This window comes from Neofelis nebulosa, chromosome 12 (genome assembly GCF_028018385.1).
Source record: "Neofelis nebulosa isolate mNeoNeb1 chromosome 12, mNeoNeb1.pri, whole genome shotgun sequence".
In the NCBI taxonomy this organism is placed as follows: Eukaryota; Metazoa; Chordata; class Mammalia; order Carnivora; family Felidae; genus Neofelis; species Neofelis nebulosa.
This window is the reverse complement of record NC_080793.1, coordinates 71,312,685-71,337,474: the sequence shown is the minus strand read 5'-3', so window position 1 is coordinate 71,337,474 and position 24,790 is coordinate 71,312,685. Positions and strand designations below refer to the sequence as shown.

The window sequence follows — 24,790 nt, the reverse complement described above, 5'->3', positions numbered from 1 at the left end:
TCTCTGTCTCTCAAAATTAATAAATAAAAACATTTAAAAAATTTAAAAAAAAGATTCTTGTAAAACCTCACAAATGACCAGGAAAAAAAACCTACACAAATTACACTAAAATTATGGCTTTGTCAGTAATTAAAGATCACTGGCCTGAATCTTGTTAATGTATACTTTCTTTTTTTTTCTTTCCTTTCCTTCCTATTTTCTTTTGGATATTTAATTCCTTTAGGCCAGTAAAGAATCAACTTTTCATTTGTGGCAGAAAACTAGGCAAAAAAGAGAGATCTAACAGATAATATTGTTGTTTCCTAAAAATTAAATTTACTCCAAGGATTAAAACACTCACATTTATATTCAAGTTCCTCAATGATATAATTTTCATTCTAATCTATATCCCAAAGTGTTATTTATTATTAACACCATTACCTTAGCTTAGTAATTATCTAATAATTTTAACAAGGTGCTTCCAACTGGCATGATATACAATTTGCTTTGTTGAGGTTTTTTTTCCCCTTTACCCAGGAAAATGTCATAATAGATAATTTCATAATAGTCTCTTGTGTTTAAAATCTGGTTCCTGGAAATGATTCATACAAGTCAACTATTAGCTTTGCAGTGACATTTTGCAGAAATGTCAACGACACCTCAGATGCACCTGTTTTGTTTGGCAGTAAAGGTACTTTGCCAACATTCACAGTGCAGAGGCAGCATTACCAGTTTTTATAAAATCTGTGCTCAATTGTTTCTCTCACCACTACTAAATACAAGACTGTGTTTTTGAATGTATATTCATGTAATGGTCAAGAAATTTGATATATGCACCAACTACACGAAAATTCAATCCTACTTCCAGTTTTCCAAATATGAGGCCACACTTTACCGAGCGAGATGGAGAACAGCTTCCACTACATTCGAGCCATCTTTGGCGCTGGTTTCACAGAATAATGCCCCATAGGTCTGTAGAAAAGAAATACACACAATTAAATGAAGAATTCTCTCTCTCTCTCTCTCAGGTCTCTTTCTTAGGTCTCCTGGAATTTTAGCTTTTAAAACCAACAAATAAAATAAAAATGCTCTTCTGTTGAGGATGCTAATAGCCAAGAAACTGGATTCAGAGTTTCAATGCTTTAAGAAAGAGTGAATCTGAATCTAGTTATGCTAGAAACAGTTTCTAGTCAGAGGAATTTTATTTTGCCTTAAAAGTAAGCACTGTACACAATTTCATGTTTTAAGGTTCTTCCCACAGTCCTATCGCAGTTGCTACAAATGTTCTCTAAAAGATCATCTGAGAGAAGTAAAAATGATAGCTTAAGGTAACCACTCACGAATTAAACGTCCATCAAAAGTATGTGTCCTTTGGGCCAGCAGCTAACACACATCCCTTCACACTACCATCTTTTCCTATCAAGATTCAGCAACCTCCATGTTGCTAAAACCAATGGACATCTTCTAGGCCTCTATTATTCAACCTCCCAGCAGTTATGTATATGATCACTGATCATATTCTCCTGCTTCAAACCTTTCAATGCTTCTCATTCCTCCTCAAGTAACGCTCAAGTGCTTCACCACGGCTGACAATGCATTCCCAGCCCACCCCCCAGCTTTACCTGCCATCATCTCCCCTCACTCACAATGCTCCAATTACCCTGACCTTCCCTCCGTTTCTCCAATGTTCTAAATTCCCTCCTACCTCGGGACCTGTGCACCTGCTGTTTCCCTTACCTGGGTTATGCCCTTCCCCCATCAAACCCCTTCTGCAGGCTGACTCCTACCACCCTTTGGGGTTTTCAGGTAATCCTCCCCGGAGGTTAAGATTCAGTGTTCTCTCACCCTGACAAGTTGCTGCACAGCCCTCTGTGGTTTTCCGGCATTGCACTTGCCACAAGTGTAATGGATGAAGTTACTTTTGTGTCTTTGCCTGGAGACAATTTCCCTCAGGAAAGGCCTGGGTGTGGGCAACACTGTCCATGTGGGACAAGGGGAGGATGTAATGGCTGCTCTGGAGCATGGAGAGAGAGAACGACACAATGGGGAAAGATTCCACTCCACAGTGGGACCTTCACCCATGAGCCCCTGTGGATTCCACAGAAAATGCATAAAAATCACAAAATTCTAGTGGAAATGGGTAGCGCTGCTGCTGAGTTCTAGAGCTAGGATGTCAGGGGGTGAAACACAGATTGCCTCCACAGATGCACAGGGGTAGGGGTCACAAGACACACAGGTAAACAAACCTTGGGAACTCAGAAATCCTGAGATGGAAATAAACCTGGCATATGGCCAGGAATGATGTGCTCTCAAGGGGGTGTGTGGGACAATGTGGCACGTGGATTATGTAAGTTTTACATAGATCTCCCCCAGAAATAAACTACATGAAGACAAGGACTGTCTGCTTTGTTCTCTAGTCTCTGCTCAGCACACAATGAAGTGGATACAATGAAGCGTGTGTTGAATGAATCCCCTCTGTATTTCACTGCCTGGTTCTGATGTTTAGCATGTTAGGCTCACAATTCCAAGATTTAAATCAAGAAAGATTTTCCAACTGAAAATAGTGACACTGTAACTCATTGTTCAAGCCTGCATGTCCATGCTACAGGGCAGCCCTTCCATGGTGCTGATGACAGACAACAATGACCACAGTATCAGATCAGACTGTTAGGGCATGAATTTATCCGACCCAAGTACCTCTGATTCCTTGTTGGGGAAGGACAGGTCGTGAGAGGGCCCTGGAGCATTCTCACACACTGGTAATAATGGCAGAATAAACACTTCCCATGGTAATAGGCTGGATAGACATGGGCTTCATCCTCTATTCAAGTGCATAACCAAATTTAGACTATTCAACTAAGCACAAATCTTAGAGAGAGAAAAAAAAAAAAAACCAACAAGTTTCCCAATGCTCTTCTACCCAAGTGACACACTGCCCTTTGGCACAGTAAACTTCTGGAACTCAACCATGTTTTCTAAACAGGAAACCCTTCTTTTTCCTTGACATTGATTCCAGAACTACAGGAGTCCAGGAACTGGTAGAGAGTGGGGAGGAAGGCAGGATAATTCTGGCTACTCTTTGCCAATGTTCTCCACTGGAGGATGACCAAGTGGTCATTTTACTTCCATGAGAGGTTTAAATCCTTGGTACAACTACATCCATTAAAGGGAGGTGAGCGGAGTTCTGCCTGGATAAGGACAGGAGACCCATCAAAAAGGATGGAGGTTGGGGGTGCCTGGGGGGCTCAGTTGGTTAAGCATCTGACTTTGGCTCAGGTCATGATCTCACCATTCATGGGTTCGAGTTCCACATCGGGCTCCGTGCTGACAGCTCAGAGCCTGGAGCCTGCTTCGGAGTCTGTGTTTCCCTCTCTCTACCCATCCCCCAGTCCCACTCTGTATCTCTCTCTCTCAAAAATAAATAAACGCTTAAAAAAAAGTTTTAAAAAAGGATGGAGGTTTGCTAAAATACCTCTTAAAGTGAATGTAGACAAAAGTGAAGGGCCATAAACTACAAAGCTCATGAACTGCTAAGGTCTATCCCAATAGACCCACTTTTACTCTTACCATGGCTAGCTTTTCTCCAAAGTATCCTGGGACACACTTTTGTCCCTCTGCTGCAGCAGCATCACGAAGATCAGCCTTGTTTCCCACCAACATGATAGGAATGCTCTCCTGGGTTGCATCCTGCCATAAAGAACAAAATTGTGTGTTCATCAAACACCGAACAAGTTCCACTGACAAGAGCAGCAATACCAACCGCAGCTTCCATTCTCCAAATGCCCCTCGGGTGCCAAGTCACATAGAGGGACGATCTTTAAGCCTCAAAGTATCTCTAAAAAGAGTCAGACTTGTTCCTATTGCCAAGTGAGAACACTGAAATTCAGAGAGGCCAAATAAGAACTTGTAAAGGTCCAGGCCACGGTCCAAATGCACTCCATCCCCCCTGCCACCGTACAAACCAATATAAACTCAAGAGGCATGACCACAGAATTATATTTGGCTGTGGCGCCCACAGCATTTTCTGCAGCTTTCACTCCAAAGAGCGGTGATGACCAGTCAACTTCGTTATCTCAGGTACAAAACACACAGGAAATCCCTCAGCCATAATGGGATAAAAACAGAGCCTGAGGGCTCCACATGCACTGCTGTCTGGTTTACAACAAAAGCAAAATATGAAGGTTCTAAAAGGTTCATTTTTCTTACAAGAGTTAATTACCAATCATTCAAAGGAATCAATTGTAAGGATAATGCTCCTAAATCAACTTACACAAACTGTACCACCATCTGGGACCACACGAGCTGGCAGAGCGTGAAATGAGAGAAGCACAGCTGAGTTTGAGGCCCCCCGCTCCCACCACCGGGCTGCCAGTGTGGGTGTGTGAAATCAGGCAAATCTCTTCATGTTTCTGCCTCAGTTTCCCCACTTGTAAAATGAAGGAGTTAGTAAGAGCACACGTGACCTCAAAAGGTGCTGATGAGAACAGAGGAAGATGACCTGACCAGCACAGAAAAACAGGGTTCTGGTTCCTAAGCACGAGAAGCAGGAGCCCCGACTAAGGCACATGGGACGTGCCCTTTGCGGTGTCTAAGATACAAGTTGTTCTTTCAGTTTGGTGCCCTACCTGTCACGAGATCAAGAAATAAGCATTAAAAATGATGACATTATACCTGATTTCCTTTCTCTTCAGACCATTTTCCTTGCACCAGAGTGCGATAACAGCAAAGGGGGAAAGGAAATAAAAGGCCCTCCCAGAAACTAGGCACCCCATCCACTAACGTGTTAATTAATTGTGCTTCTTGGGCAAACTGCTCAGGTTCCAAGGGGGCACCATTTGGAAGCCATTAAACAAATATTCACTTAAGTAAGCCAAGAACCCAAGCATCCAAATGACTTCCCAAAGTCATTCCAGTAAAGACTGGCAGTTCCTTTAGGTCTTGACTCAAACTTCACCTTCCAGGGAGGCCATGCTGACCACACCACCTGCGGTCCAGTGCCTCATCATCAGGCCCCTTCCCCTGCCCTCTTCTTCTTGCTACAAGATTTGTTATTTTCTATCATTCTATTTATTTTACATATTTATTGCTAGTTATGTTTCCCCTACTAGAGTGCAAGCTCCGTAAGGATAGGGCTTTCCGTTTATTAATGGATATGCTGCAGGCTCTAGAGTAGTACGTGCACAAAGGAGGCACTCCCAAAATGCTCTTGAATGTGAAAAGTCAGGAAGAGATCCCACATCTCAAGTGTCTCCTCCCTTCAACTTTCACCCAATTATTCAATCAATACATTATTCATGACAGGTAAGTAAATGGCCAAAATTTAACTTTATCCCTAATTTTGTTGCAAGATTTTGTAACCCAGTGGTTTTTATCAAAGTATATTCACTAATAATTCAGAGGGTCTGTTCACCACTGAAGTTCTACAACCCTCTGGCTTACCCCAACAATCATAATCTGAGTTTCTACCCATATTTATAGTGGCCATATAAACTGTCCCTACAGGGGATGCCTGGGTGGCTCAGTCAGTTAAGTGGCCAACTTCAGCTCAGGTCATGATCTCATGGTTCCTGAGTTTGAGCCCCACATCAGACACTCTGCTATCAGTGCAGAGGCTGCTTCCTATCCACTTTGGATCCTCTGTCTCTCTCTGCCCCTCCCCGCTCTTGCTCACTCTCTCTCTCTCTCTCAAAAATAAACATTTAAATAAATAAATAAATTGTCCCTGTAGAATTTCCTCAAATTAGAGTGAGCCATGGCAAAGGTTTATCATGCTTTGTTTTTTTCTGAAGGTGAAAGTCTAATGCCAACTGGTATCTAATTTTTCCCGACTGCAAATTCAATCATTCATCTTCAATACAGTTTTCATCCTTTTCAGACCCTGTGAAAGGTGATCCAAAGAGCGAAAAAGGTCACTTATCATGTGTTGGTGATTAGCAAATCATGGCAAATTATGAGGTCCTGGTACATGCTGTGGCTGGTCACTAAGGGCCGTTTCAACATGGGCCGACCTTGCCTTTAGGCCTCCTTTCCTTGAGCATAAATCCAAAGACTTAAAACAAAGACTAAGTCTAAAAACAACAACAAGAATTAAAAAACCAAACAAACAAAAAACAAAGACTAAGTCTGATAGTTTTAACAACAAAAAGTTTTGCTATAGATTTTGAATTTCTGTGGGGTATGAGTTTGCTGGGATTATGTCATTCTGGACTCATCGCTCTGTCCCAGGGAGGTCTGTCTGTTCCCTTGAGCAGCTGCTTTTCCTCTGTTGACTGATGGTACCTTGGAATTCCTTTCTGGACCTCAAAAGCTTTTCTCAACCCACTGCTTACTCTGGCGCTTTATCCCAGTAGCAACCAGGGTTGAATCAGGAGAGCCAATTCCCCATTCAACCCCTAACCTCTAAATAACCACAAGCCATTGTCCTATTCTTTCTCTACCTCAAGTTTCACATAAAAAAGTGAGAAAAACATTACACTTTTTACTTCTTTTCTCAGATACATTACAGAGATGAATATAACATGTGGAAAGTTTTGTGAAATAAAAATCCTACATAAATGTCAACACACTTTCATCGTTATTTATAACAAAAAATAAGTCATGATATTTCAGTAGAACAAAATGCACATTTCTTTGTCATTTCTCACATCACTTCTTTAGTTAGAAAGAGATCATTAATTCTATTTTTGATAGGGTATTAAATAGGCCCAACTGAAGAATCTAGAGGCTAACCTGGTATCATACAGCAATCAGTTCTGTGTTTAGTCACCACTGTACTATTTCATGCCTATTAAAAATTATAGATAATGGACTTAATTGAAAAATTATATCAGCCACTATTTTTTTTAATTTTATTTTTTCTAAAAGAGTATATTGAGTGGTGCCTGGGTGGCTCAGTTGATTGGGCGACCGACTTCGGCTCAGGTCATGATCTCTCGGTTTGTGAGTTCGAGCCCCGTGTCGGGCTCTGTGCTGACAGCTCAGAGCTTGGAGCCTACTTATGATTCTGTGTTTCCCCCTCTCTCTGCCCCTCCCCTGCTCACGCTCTGTGTCTGTCTCTCAATAATAAATAAATGTTAAAAAAAAATTAAAAGAGTATATTGAACCATAGCTTGTAGTTTTATGTTGATTAATAACTGCTGGGGGCTCCTGGGTGGCTCAGTCAGTTAAGCGACTGACTTTGGCTCAGGTCATGATCTCATGGTTCATGAGTTTGAGCCCCACACTGGGCTCTGTGCTGACAGCTCAGAGCCTGGAGCCTGCTTTGGATTCTGTGTCTCCCTCTCCCTCTCTGCCCTTTCCCCATTCATGCTCTGTCTCTCAAAAATAAATAAACATTAAGAAAAATTAAAAAAAAAATAAACGCCGACAGCAAGACACCTGGGTGGCTCAGTGGGTTAAGCATTTGACTTTTGATTTTGTTTCAGGTCATGATCTCGTCATGGTTCTGGGATCGAGCCCCACATCAAGCTCTGTACTGACAGCATGGAGCCTGCTTAGGATTCTCTCTCTCTCAAAATAAATAAACATTTAAAAAAATAAATAAAACTTAAAAAAATAACCTCTGGCAGCACACTAACTATGGTCAAAATCATTTCCTACTTTCAGAAATTATTCACCATGAAACCAAAGAAAGGTCCTCAGATGAAAGACATCATCTCATTTAACCAAAAAAAAAAAAAAAGAGCACAGATGTTACCATGTATGTTTAAAATACCAACTGGAGGGGCACCCAGGTGGCTCAGTCAGTTGAGCGTCCGACTTCGGCTCAGGTCATGATCTCACAGCTCGTGAGTTCGAGCCCCATATCAGGCTCTGTGCTGACAGCTCGGAGCCCTGGAGCCTGCTTCAGATTCTGTGCCTCCCTCTCTCTTTGCCCCAACCCACTTGCATTCTGTCTCTATCTCTCTCAAAAATAAATAAACATTAAAAAAATTTTTTTAAATAAACAAATAAATAAATAAAATACCAACTGGTATTTCAGTGATACCCAAATTACTGCCACCACAAGGCTGAGAACGCAGGTGCCATAGAACTGGGCCGTGCACATGCTCACATCCATGATGCGGCACCCACACATCCGGCATGCATGGAAGGCCCTGTGCAACACCCAGTCATTCTACACACTACCCCATGTGTAAAAGCAGCTTCTTCTCAGGCTGCCTACATGTGCATTTACTTCCAAAAGGGTTCTGATTTCATCTGTAAGAACACCCCCAAGTTTCATTCCCAGAAGCTCCCTTCAGTGGTATCCGTGGTTCTGTGGAAACCTACCCAGCTACTGAGGAAGAGACCAATACTGCCAAGTGTCACTGGAAACTCCCTCTAACACCCAGTCCTTCCTGTGACAGCCTGGACCAATGGTCTCTACCAGTGTGCACTTCAACCAAGAAAAGAAATCGCACGTTCCAAGACGGCCTATGACTCTCTTGTGTAATTTTTGGTTTGCTTTTCTGTGTTGAGGTCTTACCTCAATCATATCTACCCACTCTCGTACATTAAGAAAGGATTTCTCGCACGTCACATCATACAGCAGCAGAACGCCATCTGCTCTCCTGAAGTAAGACTTGGCAATACTTCTGAATCTGGCAAAGAGAAAAGCATGTTAAGTAACGGTTCTAATCCGTCCATTGGGCAGGAGCTGCCCCTTCATCTCTTTTATGCTTTTTTTCTCATCTTCTAGAATAAGCCTCCCCCGAGAAGACTCTAACGGCAACCGTCACTGTGAAACAGCCATCTCCAAGGACTGGGATGTCTGAGCGGAAGGTAACTGGACAACAATCTGGGGTGCTAATCTACAAGAGCCAATCAATTTCTCCATCAAACTACCCCAAGAATGTCTGCAAACCGCAAAACATAACCAGGACAAGGTTGAAGCATAATTTCTTAAAAATTTCAGCCTTGGCAACAAGCTCCTGAACCTACGCTTGGGACACAGAAGAGGGAGGGAGATGCACAAGAGAGAAAATCTCTGTTTTGGTGGGGGGGGGGGGGTCACACGAAAGAAGAACAATGGCTGCAACAGGCCAGAAACTGTACACACAGGGTGAGGGGCAGCTCGTGAGGGGAAGAGCATATACCTCAACGTGTATGTCCCAACTCTAAGCCAACTGCCCTATTTTATATTATCTTCAGTAAGGCCACATCAACCGTGAATGTTTTTTATTCCTTTTTTTAAAAAATATTTTTTAAATGTTTATTTATTTTAGAGGGCAGGGGCAGAGAGATGGGGACAGAGGATCTGAAGCAGGCTCCATGCCGACAGCAGAGAGCCCGATGCGGGGCTTGAACTCACAAACTGTGAGATCATGACCTGAGTTGAAGTCGGTCGCCCAACCAACTGAGCCACCCAGGCATCCTAACCACAAATATTTTTTTTGTTTTTTTAATTAATTTTTTAATGTTTATTTATATTTGAGAGAGAGAAAGAGAGAGAGAGAGAGTGCGTGAGTAGGAGGGATACAGAGAGACAAAAACAGAGAAACTGAAACAGGTTCCAGGTTCTGAGCTGCCAGCACAGAGCCTGACGTGGGGTTCGAACCCACGAACTGCGAGATCATGACCTGAGCCAAAGTCGGGTGCTTAACTGACTGAGCCACCCAGGCGCCCCATGAATGTTTTTTAAACATTGAAACTCAGCCTGCTCCAGAATATGAGCTCTGGGTGAACAGCTTTTACATATCTGTGTCTGTTCCCTGCTGAATCTTAGCAGCCTGAGTAGTGCCTGGTACACAGGCAGGCAGCACCCAAACTTAGTTGAACAACTGGAGAGATTCTATTTCCAAAGAGTTAGACAAGATTAAAACCTGTGCTTAATACTTATGGTCATTGGCAATAGATGCAAGATAAGGCAATGCCACCCAACATGAGTCTTCCATTTAGTTTGTGCCTCTGCCCTTGAACTGAAGGAAGCGGACAGATTCTCTTTTCCATCACTTACTGTACCCGACTAAGTACCTGCCCCCACTGACACTGCATTTGGACTGCTGGGTCACCTAAATTCCCTTCTTCTCTTTTTCCCAAGTCAACACAGGCTCAGAGGAAGCCTAAAGATCTCCACGAACAACTGACAGGTAAGTGAAGGAGGGAAGAATGTGGCAAAAAGTGTGCATTCCTGAAATTGTAATATAATTACATGATCACGAGCAGAAAAAAACACCAAGCACCTTAGGAGGCTTGTCTAGGCAAACCTAAGCAGAGCCCGAAGCACCAAACAAAGCACTTGCCTCTCCTGACCGGCTGTATCCCAGAGCTGCAGGACCGTTCGGTCTCCATCCACAATGAGAGTTTTCATTTGAAAATCAACTCCTAAGAAGGAATTATAAGAGAACATGAGGGAACATGATGTAAATAATTCTATTGTTCTTTTACTCTCAAGCACTACTGGGATAAGACAAAAGCCAATAAGCCCAAGCTCAGTGAGGTAAACAGGAATGAATGTGGCCTTCAAGGAGACTGACCTTCAGATACTAATTACAAGTCAGACCACACGTGTGCACACAGATGTACCATCTGTAGGTTGGCTGACTTGGGGAAGGATTTAATCTATGGACAAAAGGAAAATCTATGTTCTATTTGCTTGGGTAATCAGACAAACTCAGTTATGTCTCTGTGTTTGTGTGTGTGCATGTGTATGTGCTTGTGTGCACATAAACATGTGCATATGTGTATGTATGTGCATGTGTATGAGTGTGTATACGGGTAAGACACACATACGTGCCATGCTCTTTAGGAACTGAACAAAACACTGCAGTCTTTTTATGAATCAAATTACAGTGAACTTTCAGCTTTGTTATCTTGAAGGGTATGTAACAAAGGACCATAAATTTACAAAGACACCCACTGTGAAGAGGGTAATCAATCTGTTCTAATATTTCCAGTTATCAAAATAAGAACTCTTAGATGAAGAACAAAAGTGAATGATAATTTGCGTATCTTCAACCCTATTTACTGATTATTATGCAAATCTGGGAAATCAGGACACTTCTTTTCTTGTTCTCAGAAGTATTTACTCATGTATTCCATTGTAAAGGAGGGGAGGGATCATACACCTGCCTATGATTTTGACCACGACAAACTGGCCATTAATAATGTCACTTTATCAACAAGTGACATCTTATCAGAAAAGCTTTCCCTGGCCACCCTGTGTGAGATTTCGCCTCTCTCCAAACCTCATATTTTTTTATTTGTTTTTCACCGACTCCCGTCCTTTGGGATGTAGCTTCCTTCGAGGCTAGGTTTTAGTTGACTGTTCATTGTGTGCCCTCAGCACCTACAACTGCATTTGGCTCATAGCAGAACCCAGGAAATGTTTGCTGAACAAATGAATCTCCAGCTCTGAACTTGGTTCAGTTTTTCTGACCGGCTAAGTAGATTATCTTTGTCCTTTGTCAGTCTTCTTTTCCTAAAGTTGGGCCTTCACTAAAACAGAAGAGGACCATTCTACAGACAAGGAGACACACACACACACACACACACACACACACACGCATGTACGTATACAGAGAGAGATCTGTATATCTGTGTATCTAATCTCTAAAGAAAATAAACTCAAGCTAAACAAGGTCATCTCCCCATTATCAACTGAAGAAGGAACTATACCCAAAGTGGCACTTGTATTTCCTCGAAATTCATTCTTGCAAAGTCTCATGAGGAAACTAGACTTCCCCACTGCAGCATCTCCAGCAAGCACAATCTTGTAAGCCTTCTGTGAGCTGGAAGATTTATGGTTACCATCCACCATGTCTGTCTAGGGGACAAAAGCCACAGTGGGTGATAAAGGTCATGCCAGTTTTCTTCCTGAAAAGTTATATGGCACTGAAAATTCACAGTGTTCATGAATAAAATACCTCAGCAACTACCTACCGGTGGTGACAGTGCTGAGATGGGCTTTCTCGAAGAACTGACAATGCTGCCTTCACTAGAGGGCCCCTGGGGCTTCCAGTCCAAGATGGAAGCCACGCCTTCTGCACCAAACGTCTCTTCATCTCTTATATCAGGAACCTAATTTTTTTTTTAAGGCAGCGATTAAAAAACAAAGTCTCTCATTACATATATACATCATGGATTAGAGAGAAGAAAAATAAGTAGCTGAATCTATAGTCAGTGCTGTTAGGGAACAGAGTAGCCCCGAATGGCAATCTGTGAGAATATCTTCCCAACTTGGTGGAGGGAAAAACCATTCGGCTGACTATGTTTCATATTTATAACCGTTAAGTTGTATTCCCATGACGGATACAAGTCAAACGGGGTGACAGATTTCTATCAAAGATAAGGCCCAAGAGACCATGATTTCTGGGGCTTACGTCTGTGTCTGAAGCATCGCCCGCAAAGCTCTCCTGCATGCCGTGTGACCTCTGAAGTCCCCTCTGGTGCTTGTACTCCACCTCTGAGTCGTACTCATTGGAGTCTCTCAGGGTAGACAAGCCGCTGTCGAAGCAGCTCTCAGGCAGGCTGTCAACCTCACAATTCATTCTCTGCATTGGATCACAGAGGGCCAACGAGTCACAGTCCTCATCCACATAGGAAGAGCGGGATGACCTGGTGACAAAGGGGAAGAGAGATTTACCGGAGAGCTCACAAAGCTCAGGACCACACAGCAGTGGACTCCAGAAGATCAACACTCTAGCTTTGGCCAAGAACCACAATGTATTCCATGATTATGCATCAGGGGAAACAAAATGTTCAAAGCAATATCAGTTCATTCCATGCAACAATCAGTTAACATAAAGATACTCAAATCAAACATTTAACAAAAATGAAGCTGTTTTTAAAATCACTTTATTTCCTGATACAAAAGGAATTACAGTGTCCAGGGCATAAATGCAATCTCAAGTTGAGTTAAGAAAAATGTATGCAGAACATGTGAACCTTTTTACTCTGATGTGTTCGGAACATATTCCAAACAGCTTGTCCATTTCTGGATAACTCTCTACTTAAAAGAGATGCTGAGAACCTGGACAGCGAAGGCATCTATGGTGACATGAGACTCAGATACAAGAAATAGTTCCGTGAACTCAGCTTAAGTCTCGTGAACTCAGCTTAAGTCTTAACAGTTTCTCTCCTCAAATACTCAAAGAGCTGACACATAATGAAGAAGAATACATTCTCTCAAGTTGCACAAGACAAAATAAGGGCCAACTGATAAACTTTTCCAGGAGTCATACTTCTAAACAACATGGTGAAAAATGACAGGCTATTAGAAAGGTATGGTACTGGAATATGACCTGGGAGTTTTCTGCCAGTAGGTGTTGATACAGAGTCTAGAAAGACTCCTATAGGAAAGGTACTTGGATAAAGGTAGATCCCCTGACTTCTATGGATGTTTCCATTTATCAAACTCTCTAACATCTTATAAGTGAGGCAGAAATTAACATCAAACAGGAGAATCAAAAGAAACCACATTATTTCCCTAAATACTTTTGCTTTTCCATTTGATTTTCACAAAAACCTAAGTTTATGTTGAAATAAAAGCAAGGGCTATAACTCATTTAGTCACCACTATACTCTGGGGACCATTCTGGCCACTTGGAATAGACCATCTCATCAGAATGGAGAAATGGGCAGGGTATATAAGTGTACAGAGATAAAAATATTAAGAGATTAATATGCTTAGAAAACAGAAGGTGATCTCAAATATAAGTAAATATAAGCCATATAAATCTGAGAACTCAAAAATATTTTGGTGCCATTAGCAAATGTGTCAAATTAATTAAAAAGGTAATAACTTAAACCACCAAACTCTCCCTAAATATGTTGCTCATATCCTGGGGCATGTATTCACACCATATCTGTAGCTAGCTATCTGTGTGTGTGTGTGTGTGTGTGTGTGTGTGTGTGTGTGTGTGTGTACATTTTCTTGTTGTTTTATAATTTATGAAACTCTCCTTCTAAAACTGATTTAGGTAACACTATAAGGAAACTAAGAAAACCATACTCATAATATAGTACAAACTACTTCAGCTCCATGTAATTATTGATCAGAACTTTTTTTAAAAACTTATTCAGATTTTTGATAAGGAATGAAGAAGTGAAATCCTGAATTGAGAAATCACTTCCATGAATATCTTGACTCCAAATTAAAAATGTAGGTACAGATCAGACTTTCTCAAAATCAAGTTCCAGACATACTCTTTTAAAAGTAAACTATTCTTACTTCCCCAAAGAATATTTTCATCATAATTAAATATGTACAAATGTAGAACAAGTCATATTTTTGTTACAGATCTTAGAGAAAACACAAAACTAAAACAAATAGACAAGTTAAAAACTAGTAAGGCCACAAAAGCAATAAAATTCACAATGTGCTTTTGAGTTTTTATATTAGCATCAAAAAGTAAATTTAAATGTTGATTTCTTACATCAAATTAATGACCCTCCAAAGGGGACATCAGTCCAGACCCTACTGGCCCACTGGTTCCTATTCAGGGTGATGAGCACCTGAGTGCTATGCTCTTATCTCTCTGAGCCACAGGCGTGTGATGACTTTGTCCCTTAGAACCTACTGTTGAGGAGTTCTTAGTCCAGTACTATTCAGTCTTACCCATAGTGTGTAATCTTTTCCAGAAAGAACTATGGTAAAATTTCTGAAATAGTTTTCAGTTATGTATCTTTTCCCTTATGTGCTTAGAATTGATCTTAAATATCAGTCCAGAAAAAGCACATTGCACCCACACATTGTTAAAAAGAAGGAGCCTGGGTGGCTCAGTTGGTTAAGCTGTCTGGCAGCTCACAGCCTGGAGCCTGCTTCAGATTCTCCCTCTCTCTGCCCCTCCCTTGCTCTCTCTCTCTCTCTCTCTCTCTCAAAATGAACATTTAAAAAAAATTTAAATAAAGATAAAAAATGTCTACTGCTTAGTAACAGAGCAACCAAGTTGCCTACAAGTCTATAAACCATCCACATTTATTATTTCACAAATCAGTGAGCAACAAAACTTCTGATACCTGGATAGAATTTTCCTAAAAGTGACCACCAATAAGCCTTGGTAACAAACCTTTCTGAAAGGGGACCTGACCATCTTGCTATCTCCGGGATAGTAAGCACATTATTCTTGAGAACAAAAGTTCTCAAATGCAAAGGGAATGAACATGAATTGGAGGGTTGCACTGGAAATGGAGAGCTGGAAACCTAGAGTTTATGTGCTCACTTCTATTTACAAACTTTGATATACTCCAAAGTTAACTTTTTAAGTAAAACAAAGAACATATGTGTTTGTACACACATGTATACATACATGTAACCTTTCAGTCCTTATCACTAGATCTCAAGCTAGGACCAATATTTCACTTCATATGATTCAGAATAGAGGTAAGTTCTCACTTCAGCTTCAATACAATAGCTCACCAACACCTACTAGTCATATTTCTATTTGTTTTTAAAGTTTCCCTGCCCTTGAACACAGCTTACATATTATGCTGAGCTATTAAACATTTACAGATCACGCCAAGAGTCTCAAAATCATATACCACACGTACATCAACATCTTACACTGTAATTCCATTTATTTCCCTGAAACAGCACTCAGAGTCCATTTCTAAGGAACACGACGTGATGAGGGATGAGGTAATGGGGAGCACATGTAAAATCAAGTCATGATAACATCTTAAGGAAACTACTTTGCCCTCTCTGGGACATTTTTACTTGGAATTTTTACAGGTTTCAGAAATTTAAAATAACATAGCAGAAAATAGAAATTTGTGCCCAAAGTAGATTCTACTATTTTATTAATTCACCTTTAAGGAAATTGACTTTCCTTTTAACTTTGATCCAGAATTCAAACAAAAAGTAAGTAGGTGTTAACATACCTGTCATAGCCCAGAGGTTGAGGGGAATGACCATTAAATTTGGGACTGCTTCTAGAAATTGTATTCCCTGGTGATATATTATTTATGCGCTGCAATACAAAAAATATATAAGCAATTTTTTGTTATGCCAGGTACATATAGTGCATATACATATACACATATATACAACACACTAGTTAACTTCCACTGTAATTCAAATCTTGGTATCCTACATGAGTAAGTATTGAGTACGGACGCTGAGATAAAAACTTCAACAAGGCACCTGCACATAGTACCCTTGCCTCATTGTGTCTTCAGTCCAAGCCTTACTGCATAAGTGATAAAGGGGTATCCCGGTTCCCCACATCTGCCAGGACCCTGCAATACCAACTTCTTTGGATTTCTCTCTTCTCAAACCATAATTTGGCCGAGTGACTGACCTGTCCATATGTAAAGCTACTGCATAGGAACCCCAAACTGGAAGCTGACCTCCAAAAGTGGGAGAGGAAGATTTCTGGCATGTGCCCTCTGGGGAAGTTCCTCAAATTTCCAAGAAGGGCTTAGCTTGTTTCCACAGCAGGGTTTTAAAACTAATGCCTCCACTCTGATAATCTTACCACCATAGAAAATACTTGCTGTGTCTAAATGCATGCCTCAGTCAGAAGTGCGTTCTCCCTCCTCAGAAATGAGCAGTATTTTCTTTGTACTTCTATAAGATTTCCCACTTTTTCTTATATTATTGCCATCCATGCACATCTTAACTCCCCACTACATCATAAACTCTTCCGGGACCCAGGTCACACTTTATACATCTTTCTCTGGTTTCCCTGAACATCTAACAGAGAGTCAGTTAACATCTAGGTATTTATTTCTACAGAGGGGTGGCATATTTTTTAATTTGGGAAAATGTTGCTTCTTCTCATTAAATGGAATAGTTTCTCATTATTGTAAGTTCCCCTTTAAGAAAATACATGATTTGTGGGGTGCCTGGGCAGCTAAGTCCATTAAGCAAGTCTGACTCTTGGTCTTGGCTCAGGTCATGACCTCACTGTTCATGAGTCCAAGCCGCACGTCGGGCTCTGTCCTGCCAGTGGGGTCCTGCTTGAGATTTTCTCTCTTCCTCTCTCTCTACCCCTCCCCTGTTCATGCTTACTCTCTTTCTCTCAAAACAAACAAACAAACAAAATACTTTAAAAAGAAAATACATTATTTTCATCAAAATATCCCACTACAAGAAGGAACAAAATGTATTCTAAAATTCTACTTGCGGGGCTCCTGGGTGGCTCAGTCAGTTAAGCATCTGACTTCAGCTCTGGTCATGATCTTACGGTTCGTGAGTTCAAGCCCCACATCAGGCTCTGTGCTGACAGCCCCGAGTCTGGGGCCTGCTTCAGATTCTGTGTCTCCCTCTCTCTCTGCCCCTCCCCCACTCACACTCTCTCTCTGTCTCTCAAAGATACATAAATGTTAAAATTAAAAAAAAATAAAATAAAATTCTACTTGCATACCAAAGATCTGTTGAACTTGCTGTAACTGTTTTCAAGGGCACTCCTCAGGCCGTCATTACTGTCATGCAGTTTCCGGTTAGCTGTTCTACAGAGCAGATAAATTAAATAGATAGATAAGGAAAGTGGGGGTGAAAATCACTGCCTTTGCAGGCTCTCATGTTCATTCTATGGAATTGCTTACCACCTCTTGCAACTTTGTACCACTCCCCTTCAAACCTCATCAACTGAGATAATTCATTACTAGAACTATAACTTGGTGAATCACCTCTCTTTTAAAGGTTTGGAGACATTTAAGGAAGGAATTAGCTATGCTGTGGAATCCCCTCCCTCAGGTAGGTTCACAGTGTGAATAGGTTTCCTGCAGGTCTCTGTTCCCTAAGTGCCTGGACCCAGCTGGCCCCCTGCGTGTGTCCCAGCCAGGTGTAGATGTGATGTGTTTTATCACACTTCTTTCTCCTCCTGGCTATTCCCACATCCTACTCATGGCCTGCCACTGCCCAGGTACCAGTTAAGGTTCCAATGTTGACTGTGGATTCAAATCCCAACACAGGCATGTACTTTCCATATAATTTATGGGAGTCATTTAAGCCGTCAAAGCCTCGGCAACCTCTTCTAAAAAATGAGGACAATAACAGAGCCCCCGCCTGAGAGCAGCCAATCTTTTCCTACTGAAGGATTATCCACCCTTCAGATCTCAGCTCAACTGCTGCACCTGCCAGAACACTTTCTGGACCTTCCTGGTTAGGAGGAAGCTCTGTCCTGTATGCCCCTAGGGGACATAAATGCTCTCCAGCATTTTATGTTTATTTCTATAATTATTGATCAGTTTCCATTCTCTTTCCCTAGATGAGCCCCATATCTAGAGAGACTTGTTTTTCTTTTTTTTTTTACTTGTACTCCATCCTCAGCTCCTGGAACACCTGACCCATAAAAGGTAACAAATGTAAATCTGCTGAATGAATGAATAAATGAATGAACAGAGTTACTATGTCAACCCTGTACCTGCTACAGGTGAGAATTAATAAGCATTGTAAATGGTGAAAAAAACAAAACAAAACAACAGGGGCTCCTGGGTGGTTCAGTGAGTTAGGCATCCGACATCGGCTCAGGTCATGATCTCAACGTTCGTGAGTTTGAGCCCTGCATTGGGCTCTGTGCTGACAGCTCAGAGCCTGGAGCCAGCTTCAGATTCTGTATCTCCCTCTCTTTCTGCCCCTCCCTCACTCACACCCTCTCTCTCACTCTCAAAAATAAACATTAAAAAAATTTAAAAACAAACAAACAACAACAACAACAACAACAAAACTTGGCAAGCCTGACCTTACTTCCTTTGGGAAGACAAACCAGAAAAAAATACCTGGATAGAAGAGAGCAGGGTGGAGGAGGGGAAGGTTTTGTGGAGAAGGCCCTCACAGGCTAGAATTACAGTAAGTCAGGAGCGAAGATGACAGGGTGGGTATAATATTTCCAGTAGGGTTAAAAAAAAAAAAAAACCTAAGAAAAATAGCCGTGTCATCAAGAACAATACACTGGGAAAGAATGATCCTTTGTACCTGGTGCTGTGGCATGAGCTAACAGGACTCCTGACCACCTCTGCTGGGCTGCAGAGGAAACCTCTGAGGTCACAGCCCTTAGTCTTTACAGAGGTATTATAACATACCACCTGACTTGCGAGGGTTTTTAGAAAATTATACTCTAGCCTCTGGATTTGAATAGTTTACTTAGGATTAAAAGCATGAGAAAACCAAGTGGATGTGCTGGAGGCAGCATGGCTAGAAGAAACAAGCATATATCCGCAAACCCAGTATATGGCAACTTGTGTCAGATGTGGCACGGCTCTTATTAACAAAACATTAGGAAAATGTAGATGTAATGAGCATTTTATATGAGAACTTACTGGAGTATTTCAATTTGCCTCTCAAGACTATTTCGATCTTCTGTGTACTCTTGGATTATTTGCAGATCCCTGTAAAATCATATTTTATGTTTGAACAAGAATTAGGTATTCAGTCCTGCCTCACCTGTACCTATCTTCCCAGACCCCCTTTCACAAAGATGTGTCCCTGGCCCTGGTTTTCTAGCTCCCTGTGCTTCCCGCGCTCCTGCTCGGTTCCTCTGTGCCGTCAGCACATCCCCTCTGCTTCCTGTGCAAGTTTCTGGCTGTGTTCCTCCCAGAACATCATGACCCCTCCCCTTCTGCTAAGTCCACTCTCCCCAGGCACTCATCACCAGTCCCTTCAATCCAGCCTGCTCTCTCACCTCTGACCCTTCCCTGCTTAGTCCCTGCCTTACACAATCCCAACCCAGCTACCTTCTCCTGCCTTGTGATTCCTTCTCCTCTCCTTGCCTGGGCCTCCCCTCCTCACCCTGGACCGCAGAGGAGTCCACAGGACCAGGCTTTCTCCATCTGCTATAAACCTATGCTCAGAGATTCCTGTTGCTTTATTACAAAGCCCTGGCTGCTTCCCCATAACGTCCACTGAAAACAGCCACTCACCACCAGCCCATATTCTACCCCCATTCCTAAGTGGACAAATCCCTAAGCTTCCAAAGACTCTGAGGCTCTCAACTTTTGTTCACAATAACCTGTCTGCTCACTCTCTTGATGATAAAGCTCAAAGTTTCCCAATGGACTATAGGAATTTATGTTCCTTAGTCAACAATTCTGGGCCCTTACATCATAGCCTTAAATTAGCTTTTAAAATTTTTAATTTTGTTTCACTTTTATCTTTCCATTCAAAATATCTTTTTCTGCCCAAACGTCTGAGCACTGTTCCCCAAACAGTCTTATCTGTCCCTATGTTTGTGCCTCTGCCTTGGTTACTGCCTCACCTGGAACATCTCTGAGACTCTCTTTTTCCATCTGTGAAATAGGAATACTAAAAGTTCCTATGTCATCGGATATTCTATGGACTGAAAGAGTTAATACTAGTAAAGTACTAAGTACGGCCCCGGCAGACAGTAATGCTACTTTTGTTACTTGCTGATGTTGCCCCTTCAGCCAACACAAACCAACTCCTTTCAACCTCAATGTCTCCTCTTTAATAAAGTTTTCACTTCTTCTGAATAAAAAGTACATTTTGCCTACCATCACATGGCAGTGAAGCCCACCTGTAACACCGCTGCTGGTATTGTTCCTGACACTGCTTAGCTCTCACATTAACTCTGTCATCTTTTGGCTTTGAATCTTTCTCAACAACATTTGATGTTCTCACAGAGCAGAGACCACATCTTTGCTTTTTAATGTATTCTACACTCATAACTCCTTATTTAGTTTAGGAGCCTGTGTACAGTAAGTACTTGCTTCACTGCTTTACATTACAGGACTTTAATTCTGAGTAAAGTTTGCAAGCAAATAAAACAAAAAGCAAGATAGTTTTCCCAAGTGTACATGTTTTATATATATGAGTGTGCATATGAATGTATGTGTATGTGTATACACATACATACATGTATGTATTCTGTGCATATATCCATATATGCATTCACATGCAAGTGTGTGTATACAAATACATGCATTATACATTTGCACACCTTTACCTATATAAATATACAAATATATATAAATGCATGTGTTTGTGTGTGTGTGTGTGTGTGTTAGGTCTTGTGTTAATAACACCATACTAATAAGACTAAAGCATATCAAAAGGAAATGACTTACTAATAAGATGCTACTTTTTCCCCTTTCATATGTTGAAGGGCCAGGATTCCCACCTTCAAAGCACTTTAATTAGCACTGACTCCTGACACTTCATATTCTTCTGGTCCCAATAATTTAAGTATTTATTAAGTCCTGCACTGTCCTAAGCACTCAATAACTAAACTAATATGTTTGTTAAAAAAATTAAAACACAAAAGTCACCAGGAAACATGACACTGAAAGTGAAAGCTTTAGAAAGAACATATCAGCAAAAGTTAATAAATAACTCTTTATTTATTTCAGTTATTACACAGCTTAGCTTCATTCACATGAATGGTCATCAAAACAAACATTCCACTCAAACTAAAGAATAAAATGGAGAGTTTCATACCTTTCTGAATTCAGACTCTGATCAGCATAATCACTTTTCAAAGCATCTAATTCACTCTGAAGAAAGGCTATGTTTGTCTGTGCTTCTAAAAGATCTTTCTTAACTTTCTGATTTTCCTGGAGAAGAGGAACAGCATGGGCAGTTAGATTCAGGAGTGTCTTCCACCTGAGAGAGTCAAGTGCAGGGGAGCCTCGCGCACCAACCTTACCCCTCCACCGTTCTTCCAATCTTGGTATTCCAACAAACTATCAAATCAAAGTGATTTAAAATTATTATAAAGTATTAAAATCTCAAAGAACTAAATCCTTGAAGCTGTTCTTTTTTTTTAATGCTTGACATTTGGTGCCAAACTATAGTCAAGACCTGATCATGAGGTCCTTTAACATGTTATTGGCAAATAAACTCCAATCAAATACTTAAACATCTGTTTTATTCAATGAGAGCTACAAAAATGCTGACAAATATTCTGTGAAATTACTAGTACCTGTTACCAAGTAGACTGCCTAGTTTTTATAATAAATCCTATCACCTAATGTTTGTAAGTTTTGCACTTAAAAATAAACTAGTGTGGTTTAAAAAATGTCCATATTTTTCAAAAAAAACAAAAACCATTGGGGCCTTCTGGTTCAAAATGATGGACTGAGCACTATTCTTTCCCTTTTGAGACCCCATTAACATGAAATACCAAATAACATGAAATAAACCAATACAAGTTAAAAGAATGGAGGAGGGGTCCCTCAACCATTCAGTGAATTAAATACATTTTTGGAAAATGGAATCTGGATGGAAATATGCTAAAGGGAAGAGAACAGGAGCAAAGGAGGTACAGAAGAGGCAGAGTTGAAGGTTCTGCTATAGAACAAAGGAGGAGGCATAGGAGAAGACAGTTGGAAATGGGGCTAAAAACAGAGATTAAATTTTTATATTAAGGCACACCCCCGCCCCCAAGGCCATCCCCTTTATACTAGCAAATAATAGCAGATAGTTGATTCCCAAGGCAGTAATACAGGGCACGTCTTTTAAAAAATAACTGGAAGACCCTGATACTGTTAGTTACAGCTTCTTGATTATCCATACCCCACTCATTCCGGTAATCAGGGGTCCCACAGTCTGACAGTCAGCTTCACACACAGAGCTCCTAGGAAGACTCTCTTTCAGGGAAGAGGCCTTGAGGTAAACAGATCTATTTACCTAGCTGCACAGGAATCCTACACCAGCGACCTTTTAAAATGCTCAGAAATCACAGGATGACATAAGGGGAGCAAGTTTGAAAAACAATCATTCCAATAAGAACTGAAACTTTGTGGACTCCAAAATTAATATTTTCAAGGAGAAAAACAAACTCCATGCACTGGGAACAATAAATAAGAACCTGTAAGGCATCAGTGGATGATATCGTGAAGATGCCAGAGTTGGGGGTTTTTTGTTTGTTGGTTGGTTTTACAAGAAACCAAAAACTCAACCAGAAAATCCAAGAAAAACAAGCAATTCCACAAGAAAGTCATGATCCAAGTACAAAGCCAACTAAGATGTGGCAAAATTTGGAACTGCTGGTGCATTCCACTTTGACCATAAAGCTGGGAGCTTCCCTTCTGAACGGTACGGAGTAATGACTATAGAGAAAGAAAGGCACTTCTGCACAGCCAGCTCACTTCTGGCTCTGCCATGAGAATATTTAGACTCATAATAAAGGAAATGCTCACTACTGGCTTTCAAGAGTCCACCTAAAAACAAAATAAAGACAATTTTAAGGATGGTGACAAAACAGATGCAAATGCTGTCAACTGCGGCAACAGAAAGAGCAAAGGTATGGTCAGCAAAAGATGAGAAAGGGACAAAAAGAGGAACGCTGGAGGAAGAGAAGGGCAATAACAGTCATCCTACAAAGCCAGGGACACAGACGGAGCTGAAGTTGTAAGAATACAGGGTTAACAATTTCAAGTTCAAGGGCGATGCCATTACTGCTTTGAATGAAAAAATAAGTAAAAGCATTCACAATAGGGGGCACCTGGGTGGCTCAGTCACTTAAGCGTCTGACTTCCACTCAGGTCATGATCTCACAGGTTCGATTTGTGAGTTCCATTCAGAGTTCGAGCCTGGGGCCATGTGGGGCTCTGCACTGACAGCTCAGAGCCTGCTGCCCCTCCCCCGCTCTGGAGCACACGTGTGCACATACTCTCTTTCTCTCTCAAAATTAAATAAAAAATATTTTTTAAAAATCCAGAGGAATGGGGGTGCATGGGGGGCTCAGTCAGTTAAGTGTCTGACTTTGGCTCAGGTCATGATATCATGGTTCATGAGTTTGAGCCCCACATCAGGCTCTGTGCTGACAGCCCAGAGCCTGGAGCCTGCTTCAGATTCTGTATCTCCCTCTCTCTCTGCCCCTCCCCTGCTCGTGCTCTGTCTCTCAAAAATTTTAAATGTTAATAAAATTTTTTTTAAAGTCCAAGGCAATGCTTTATACTTAGAAAAAAACATTCACGGGGCGCCTGGGTGGCGCAGTCGGTTAAGCGTCCGACTTCAGCCAGGTCACGATCTCGCGGTCTGTGAGTTCGAGCCCCGCGTCAGGCTCTGGGCTGATGGCTCGGAGCCTGGAGCCTGTTTCCGATTCTGTGTCTCCCTCTCTCTCTGCCCCTCCCCCGTTCATGCTCTGTCTCTCTCTGTCCCAAAAATAAATAAAAAACATTGAAAAAAAATTAAAAAAAAAAAAAAAAAAAAAAAAAGAAAAAAACATTCACAATAGTTGGGGTATCACTGAGGATAAAAGCCTGAGTAACACCCTTGGTCAAAGGTATGTCAAAGACTTTCTCTAACTGCGGTATTAATTTCTCTCTATGCTTCCATCCCTGGAACACTGAAATAACAGCATGATTATGTCTAAGAAACAGTCATCTAAGAGAAAATGTATTTCTGTAAGTGAAAGTTGATTCTTACCATTGATAAATCATAAATTTGCTTTTTTAATGCAGCCACATCTTCCTTTTGACTTATGTGTTTTGACTGTTCTTCTAGCTGAAAAAGCAAATAAAAGTTGTGCATTTTGCAAACTCGCTTTGAATTGCTTCAGTTAAGTTTCTGAATATCCGTAAGTGTAGATACAGGAATTCTGAAAGTCTTCAATTTTCAACTTTATCAGTCATTAAACTACATATAACTCATGAGGATTTGAAAATTTGCTTTAAATAATTTAAATAATTTCAAGTTCCTGAACTTGAAAAAGGGGTTTTATCGTTTAATGAACTTCCTTCGAAACAACTGAAAAGTCCTTTTGGGAAACCTTTCAAATATTCAGCAACCTACCTTTGCTTTTTCAGTTATGCTACATAGGAGTCTGGACCTTTATATTCGCCAAGAACTTTTATCTGTACTTTTTATCTATCCTCTATTATAATTATTTATGAAGGCCTTAATTCTACCAAAGTCTAAGATTTTTAAAAGAGGGTTAGTGTCAGATTCAACTGTTTTCTTCACAGCGATTTCAGTAAATGCTTA

The 24,790-nt window shown here is 41.0% G+C and overlaps 1 protein-coding gene across 4 annotated transcripts in view; it reads right to left on the bottom strand.

Moving 5' to 3' along the window:
• The window catches only part of RASEF (RAS and EF-hand domain containing), a 79,796-nt gene that overhangs the window by 8,811 nt on the left and 46,195 nt on the right, over window positions 1–24,790 (bottom strand). Inside the window, exons 5-16 of one of the 4 annotated variants that reach the window (XM_058695610.1) lie at window positions 24,233–24,310; window positions 21,299–21,414; window positions 19,165–19,233; window positions 17,268–17,352; window positions 15,781–15,869; window positions 12,282–12,516; window positions 11,842–11,979; window positions 11,578–11,725; window positions 10,203–10,284; window positions 8,447–8,561; window positions 3,547–3,666; window positions 875–951 (exon numbers count right to left, since the gene is read on the bottom strand). In XM_058695610.1, the coding sequence (XP_058551593.1) occupies window positions 875–951; window positions 3,547–3,666; window positions 8,447–8,561; window positions 10,203–10,284; window positions 11,578–11,725; window positions 11,842–11,979; window positions 12,282–12,516; window positions 15,781–15,869; window positions 17,268–17,352; window positions 19,165–19,233; window positions 21,299–21,414; window positions 24,233–24,310 (1,352 nt within the window). The remainder of the gene's footprint in view (window positions 1–874; window positions 952–3,546; window positions 3,667–8,446; window positions 8,562–10,202; window positions 10,285–11,577; window positions 11,726–11,841; window positions 11,980–12,281; window positions 12,517–15,780; window positions 15,870–17,267; window positions 17,353–19,164; window positions 19,234–21,298; window positions 21,415–24,232; window positions 24,311–24,790) is intronic. The other 3 variants (XM_058695613.1, XM_058695611.1, XM_058695612.1) reach the window with 3 other exon arrangements.